At 41.1% G+C, this 7,545-nt stretch overlaps 1 protein-coding gene across 1 annotated transcript; it reads left to right on the forward strand.

Annotated features, from left to right (window-relative positions):
- Window positions 1-1,197: 1,197 nt before the first annotated feature.
- On the forward strand, window positions 1,198-7,080 carry LOC134088234 (uncharacterized). Its single transcript, XM_062542155.1, has 10 exons — window positions 1,198-1,462; window positions 2,097-2,299; window positions 2,469-2,539; window positions 2,918-3,007; window positions 3,251-3,319; window positions 3,435-3,534; window positions 4,371-4,510; window positions 4,657-4,808; window positions 5,342-5,467; window positions 6,749-7,080. The coding sequence occupies exons 1-10, from the start codon at window positions 1,442-1,444 to the stop codon at window positions 7,004-7,006; spliced, it is 1,230 nt and encodes a 409-aa protein (XP_062398139.1). The 5' UTR covers window positions 1,198-1,441; the 3' UTR covers window positions 7,007-7,080.
- The last annotated feature ends 465 nt before the right edge of the window (window positions 7,081-7,545 follow it).

Genomic DNA, 7,545 nt, shown 5'->3' on the forward strand with positions numbered 1-7,545 from the left:
ATTTCTATATATAGCCTATATGTAATATACACGCTAAAGCTGTAGGGGAAGCTCTGAAGAGAAATATGCAAGCATAAAACGAGCGGAAACGAAAAGCGAAACCGAAACCGGAGATGAAATCGCCAATCCTGCATAGTTTCTCTTTAAGTGAACGACTGCTTTCTTTGGAGATATGTACTGTAAATGATAAATATTTGGTGTGCCTTAAACTATAGTTTGTTTGGTAAGGTATTAAATATTGTTGCAGGTAGAGTGGATAACACTAAGATGTGCACTTAAAAATGAGCTGGAACAAATGCAACTGTCTCTGTCATCTTGGACAAAATATTTAGTGAATCATACAGGATACAGTGATGCGTCCTGTATGAAAATGTCAACACAAATCTGCAAATGCTAGGCTATTAAAGACAACAGTCAAAGGATTAAGACAGGTCTCATTAGTGTTCTGATAGGCTATACATCAGCATAGTCTATAATTGGAACTACTAATTGCTTCACAATTCTCAACCTGATCTGCTGTGTAAAACAATTATTGAAACGGCACCCTAATATTGTAATTTAGCTTTCTTATAGTATGATTGATGTGGGTTTTATAGGAGAGTTGAGAATCAGTATTTGAATTCATCAACTATTCCAAGTAGGCTAAGAGGTGCCATCTAAAAAGTTAATTGACAAGTTTGTTTGTTAACATTAGATCTTGTTGGGAAAAGTATACAGCCTATGATTTCTTTTTGTTCAACAGGAGATCATTACATTGGAACCATATTTGAATAGCATCAAAGTCTGTCTGAAGAGTGTTCTGTATCTTAGAAATATTAGAGTCAGAATTGTAGCCCAGTAATCAGGTCATCAGATCATCAAAGTCCACATAGATACAGACGGTTAGAAGGTTGCCGCCCCCTCTGTGGGGGAAAACATGCTAACATCACACATGAAAGTCAATGGGCTAACTCGCTAGCAGAAAACAAATGTTTTCCCCCACGGGGGGTGTTTCAGCCATGGTTAACACGGTAACTGGGGGCGGTAACCACGACTATGACGAGATGCCGTCTGTATGTATCCTCAAGAACCTAGGCCTAGGCCTACTGCTACATTTTGCCACTAGCCTATCAGAGACGGTTCTTCTGGATCTTTGCTACTATGTAGCCTACTACTACAATGTTTGAAACACAAAAAGGGCTCTGGGAGTATGTTTGTGTTGGATTTTACAACAGCATCGACGCGATTTAGCGATCATAATCAAGGACCGGAATTATCCGTTTAGAAGGTACGTCTTTATGGCGTAGGCTAGATTTTGTGTTTGTGACAATGCAGACATGTCGACGAGTAGAAGCTGATAGCTTTGTGGGTAGGCCTACTGGGACCTAAGCTTACCTGTTAGCCTAGGCTACTGTATATCGGCCTTCCTTTCTGTCAACGTGTCCTCCACCATCAGTGCACCATGTCATCCGATATATCAGAGGTAGGTCCATGCGTCCAAGTAGTCTGCAACAAAAAGTGGTTTAAAAGACTCATTTAAATATGGGACTGGGAGCAGCTAAACAGGCCTGTAACACTCACCGTCACTCATCAACAAATGATTTTCATCTTATGAGTAGGCTAGGTTAATCACTCTCTGTTTTAAACTGTCATTAGTCGAGACTTAAAATTGGTCAGAAATTCGAAATTCGAGAATTATGCATGTAAAACCATGATATCAAAAAAAATATCGTAGAACTCATTAATATTAAATTGGTGTTCATATGTTTGGTAGGCCTACTCAGTCATGGGCCCATCACATTATTAGGCTTTTAAATCAATACAGCGGGCATTTATGTAAACATACTTGTGAGATGTTTAGCCTACTTTAGCTCAATTACCAATAATATATACATTCTGGTTCATATTTGGCATCTGTGAGATCACATATGATATGAATTATTTTTTATTTGTTTTATTTTTTGGGTGAGAAAATGAGGAAATTATAAACAAGGTAAAAAAAATAGAAACAAAATGTTTGTTCATTACTGATGTTTATTGCTTAGTCAAAACTAAGAATAAACACCTTAGAATAGTTAACTAGCCTACTGAGTTAATCTGAATGTCTCCCACATCAGAGCCTCATGCCTGAAGAGTCCAGCCCTGTCACCGATGGAACAACCAAACTGAAGAAAAAACGTCTGTCTTTCTGGCAACCCGATCCTACATCTGCGACAAGTGATACAAAAGTCTGTGGGGAGGAAGAGAAAGGTCTCCTGAAAGACGTCAGTTTGGTGGGCCTTCTGGAAACACAAAGCAAGGAGCAGATTTCAGCATCGCCGTTAGTTGGAAACATTCTTGTAGCCACTTGAGTATAAGTTCTCCTTGTTATCAAAGTATTGTGGCAACCCAGTGGGTGGTCTATGCCCATGTCTTAGCATATGACTGCAGCTTTGCTGTTGAAGACCTTCTCTTACAGTAGGTCTCCTTTGTTTACGGGTTCATTTCAGTGGTGCTGGGACCATGGGCGAGTTGACCTGCTTGTCAACAGACCAGCCACTCTCTGATGAGCAGCAGGATGGTGAGGGAACAAAGCCAGAAGACATGACACCGCGTTACAGTGCATCATAGGCTAGCAGCACTCTAGCATGATAAACAGTGCGGTAACCAAAAGTTACAGTGTGAGAGGATCACATTAATTCACAATCCTCACTTAACTCAACTTCACTTTTGTTGCCTGAAGTCAAAAGCTACTAAATCATTTCAAACAGAGTACAAAAATGGCCCATCTCCTTTAGTGTTCATGATGTTTTATTATGTCAATACTACTGGTACTTTTTGCCATCATTTTGCAGTCATATCAATATAATAAATAAATTATATGACATGACTCAAAGAAGAACAATGATGTTTGTGTTACTTTCAACCTCAGTATGGTCTCCTGTTTTTCTTTTTGCAGCATTGAAGGCTGCTTACAAGCATTGGAAGGTATTACTTCGACAAGACCAGACGAGTTCCGAATCCGAGCAGAACAACACGTGTGATGACGGTGAGCACAGACACGGACAGACAGAGCCTCTCCACCGGGCTGTGCCACAGTCATGGGGATGTATAACATGTCCACTAGGTTGCTGTCAGAATACCTCCTGGAAATGATAATGAAGTTTATGAACATTTAATGTGTTTTATAGAGGAGAGGGTTTGTAAATGTCTGTCACAAAGGTTTGTAAAGTAGCAACTTACTTGTTTTTACATGATCTGTGAGACTTTGAATGGAAACTTTTGTTTTCAGATGATGATGAGGCTCAGAACTTCGTTTCAGTCGTGTCGGATAGGCGAAAATTCTCAATGTGTCTGCAAGGTTAGTTGGTTGCTATGAAACCCTGAAGACTGTTCTTATTAGCTAAAGTTTTGCCTTAATTTGGTTTGTCAGCTGTAGTGTAGAGATAAAAGCCCCCCCTCCTCTGTCTATCTAGGTGACCCCGAGGCTGAGCCTTATGTCAAAAGTTATAGAACCCTAAACCGTATTCTGCAGGCCGAGAGCAGTCCCAGTTTTGCAGAAGAGGGGTTCATGCGGTAAGCACCGTCACATCACTATTGTAGTTCTTTGGAGTACAACAATATAGTCAGTGACAGTCTCCACTGTTCTGTCAGATTTTTCTGTTGAAAAGCTCCTACTTGTTTGGGGAGATTTGGGATGTTTTGATTGCCATGTATCCCTTGATGTTGGGTTTTGAACTTTAGTATGCACCAGTACATGGTTATATTGTATCCTGAGCTTGTAGCGTTACAATTTTGTGGCAAAATTGACTGTTTTTTACATAATTCTAGTGTAAAATCTGCAAAGATTCAGTTTTTATGTTTTAACTTTTCTATGTAGTGTAGATTTATTTTCAAAGCTTTAACATGCTTCAGTTGTCTACCATCTTTGTGTAGCACCCTCCTCTGGGACATAATGGACTGACAACTACCAAAGACAAACAAAATTGTCACTTGGGTCAGGTGACCTTGAACCACTGTTTACTCTGAATCTCTGTAGGCCAGTTCCTTCCTGAGTGTTATACATGCGACAATATAGCTACAGTATGTAAATAATTAAAAAAAAATTGGGCCCTATAAAAGTCTAAAAATGCAAAGTCTGTCAACAAATAAATGTACATGAACAATAGCTATAGTTTTACGCATGGGAGAATGAGTTAACTCATCGGTTTTCACACGGTTGCATGTTCAATTTGCAAATTGATTTTGCCTAGATATTGAATAAGCTTTAGTTAGTTAGACTTAAGACTTTGACTTGGCCCATTATTCAAATTACTTCCCTCTGTCTTATGTTTGCAAAACATGCTGGTATTCTGTTGGTATTGTGCTTGAAGTGGAACTTCTCTGAACTATATTTATTGGCAATTGCACAGGTTTTATCAGAGAAAATCCCTGAATTTTCTGCATGGAGTACCCCATGAGGATAACAGCCACGTGATCACCTATTATGCCAAAGGAGCTCACCTGGTGGGACTGCAGTCCAGACAGCTGCTGAAGTACATCCTGCCAGATTGTTAGCATCATCAATAATCCTATCTGATCTAAGAATTTCTCAATGAATTTGCATGATCATAGATGCATGGGGGGTGTAATGGTGTGTGTGAGCCCTGAAACATTCATTTTTACAACATTTAACAAAAATTGTCTCTTTCATCCAAGTGAGCGGCGATGTGACGAGCCCTTATTCCAAACGGCCATCTCTGACTTCTAACTACAGGCCACGCTGCAAATTTATGTCATCACCAAAGATTCAGAATATAAAATCCAATAAAAGCAAGAAGACTGTGGAGATAGAGGACCTCATTAGAAAGGTTACTGACACATACAGTACATACCTATTAGCAAACTTCTGTTAACTTAAGTAGAGACATGCATATATGCAGTTGCATAGATGGCATGTCAAAGTAGAAAGTAATTAGCTTGGCTATCACCAGACTAAGCTCATCAATAGTTTAAGATTGAACAATAACCAGGGGAGTCTGTGCTGTATTTGCACTGCACTGCAAGAGGCATGATCGGTGCACATAGTTCAAGTGACTGTACACACGGATAGTCCTTCAACCAACCAGACCAACGACCCGGGTGCGCCTAGTGGATAAGCCAGTTTGTGATTGGAGCAAACGTGGAAAGGAAGCAGGGAGAGATACATGTGCAGGTGTCCAGCCTGAGCTGTTGGGAAAAATCAAATCGCCGGCAAATCGGACTGGGTTTACCCAGTATAGAAAGTAATGGTTTGTGAAAGGAATCACCTAGTATATGTATGCATAATAATAATAGAGCATGTATGTGGTTGTGGAACACAATCATTGCTCTTTTGCTAACATGCTCCTTACCACCCCACCAGCTAACAGTCAAACGAGAAGGGGAGAAGACTAAAGTACTGATCACCCCTGTGAAAATGAAGGTCCATCTGAGGGTGAAGAACAGAGAAGTGCTGACCTATGATGACATTAACCAGATCAGAAGCAAGGTGATCCACACAGCACATACAGACACACACAAAAACCAGAGCATATCCTTGCATAAGACATACTACAAACACCTGAACAATGTGATTAACACCTAGCAGTGCTTCCTAGAGCAAACTGTCATCAAATGCGAACTAGTAATCCTTTTATCTTTTAAGGGTCTTGTTAAAGGTAGATGTGTCGGGCAGTTGTGAGGAAGATGGAATAGCACTCAAAATAAGGTTTAAGATGGGATTTATTGGTTCCCCAAGTAAGGCCAGCAAAGGCATCCGTTTAGAATGTTAAAAAAAGGAAAAATACAATACTTTTGACTAAAGAAAGGGAAAACAAATGACTTGATAGTCAAAGAAAACAAAGACATAAGACTAGTCAAAACAATATCAAAGATAGATCACAAAAGACTACGCAACTAGTCACAAATTTAGAGCAGAGCTTTCTAGACTTACGTCTCTTCAAAGGCAACTCTCTCTCTCCCAGCAACTACAGTACAGGCATGGGTTTTAAATAGGGCCTGATTGCACCCCTGTTAATTGGATCATACCAATGTAAAACAGCACAGGGGTGTTCCGATGCCCAAAGACTAACACAAAGCTCAAACAGCCAACAATGAGTCTACACATCTAGACATATACATTAGAGCATTATTCTGAACTTGGCATAGGCCTAATAAAGCAGATCAACTTAAACACAGTCATCACACACCTTCAACAAACACATACAAAAGTAAGCGCATTTTAAATGTCTGATAGTAGGCAGCGTCTCGCTGCCGTGACGGTGGCGACTCGTCCCGTCACAGGTCTTAAATATCATACATTCATTTCTCCATTTGTTAATAGCCATTTCTTAGGTAAACTTTTGTGACCCTCTAGCCTAGAAATCTAATTTGCTGCCAGGCTAGTCTAGCAACTCTCAGTTGCCTTGGGAGATTTCCCTCGGCCAATCACATTGTGTATAGAGACGGTAGGCAGGCTTAACATAATGACGACTGACCTGCGACCAGAAGTTGTGACCGTTAAGTATCCTGCTACTTGAAAACAAGAAGATGATTAGTTTAGCGCTATCCTATTGCGTGGAGAGGGATTTTTGAAAGACAACCGTTTATCCCACCCCTCCGATTGAGCCCTGCTATGGCGACTTCCTAGACCTACATCTTGATGTGGGTCAGACTCGTTAGGCTAGTGACCCTCCACTTTAATTTGAAAATTGTGAATGTTTCTCTCTTTTTTTGCACCATTTCCTCCCTGAAATGGTTTCGTGTTTTCTCCCATGTTTTCCCTCGGAAGACTAAGGCCGGAGTGAATTCGTACCTGTGCAGCCTGACACGATGCAAGAGGTGGGACACGGTGCAGTCGTGGGGGTCCCTACAGAAGTTTTATCCCAACCTGTCCGATAGCGCCAACTTCCCCGAGACCTTCAGCACCTACAGCTGGAGCTGGAGCGGCCGCAGGAACATGGTGGAGATCTGCGAGTTGGTGGAGATCAGCGAGCCGGCCGCAACCCCACCCACCCCAGTCTCCTCTGCGCCAAACAAATCAGCGTGACCTGCCACACCTCATCTCTGTGGAGACCAAGCCAAATATTCTTCTTCTTTATTTCAGACTCAGAGGAATCTATATCACAGTAAAAAAAAAAACACAGAGTGAAATTATACAAAAATACAAACATTCAAAGAACAATGTTCAATGTCTCGCATACATTTTTGCCAATGGTTCCACAGTCTGGAAGAAAATCTTACAGAACTGCAGACAGTGATAAAGTAATTTTCTGACACAGCTACCCCACACATAAATCTATACATCATATTACCAAGAACAGCAGAGCAGGTAGCAGAGCACCCCACCTTGCACTTTGGCCAGTTATGGGGCAGCTATTTTCCTATTCATGTGAATGGGGGGGAGGCACACAGATAGTGGAGGAATATGTGCAGACAACTCATGCATTTCTATGGAGGATTCTTTGAGTGCTATGCCTCTTCATTAGAAAGTCTCTGGAGGAGGTGTGGGTCAAGGGTCTGAAATCTCAGTTTGTTCCCCTTTACCATATGCATCACTTTGGCCTCCCAGCACACCGGTTGGGAGTA

The sequence above is a fragment of the Sardina pilchardus genome, chromosome 7 (assembly GCF_963854185.1).
Source record: "Sardina pilchardus chromosome 7, fSarPil1.1, whole genome shotgun sequence".
Lineage (NCBI taxonomy): Eukaryota > Metazoa > Chordata > Actinopteri > Clupeiformes > Clupeidae > Sardina > Sardina pilchardus.

Bases quoted from the DNA above. Each gene is read 5' to 3' on its own strand.
- LOC134088234 (XM_062542155.1), top strand. From the start codon at position 1,442: ATGTCATCCGATATATCAGAG. The intron at 3,008-3,250 runs GTGAGCACAGAC...TTTTGTTTTCAG, and splicing joins GAACAACACGTGTGATGACG to ATGATGATGAGGCTCAGAAC. The intron at 3,320-3,434 runs GTTAGTTGGTTG...CTGTCTATCTAG, and splicing joins ATTCTCAATGTGTCTGCAAG to GTGACCCCGAGGCTGAGCCT.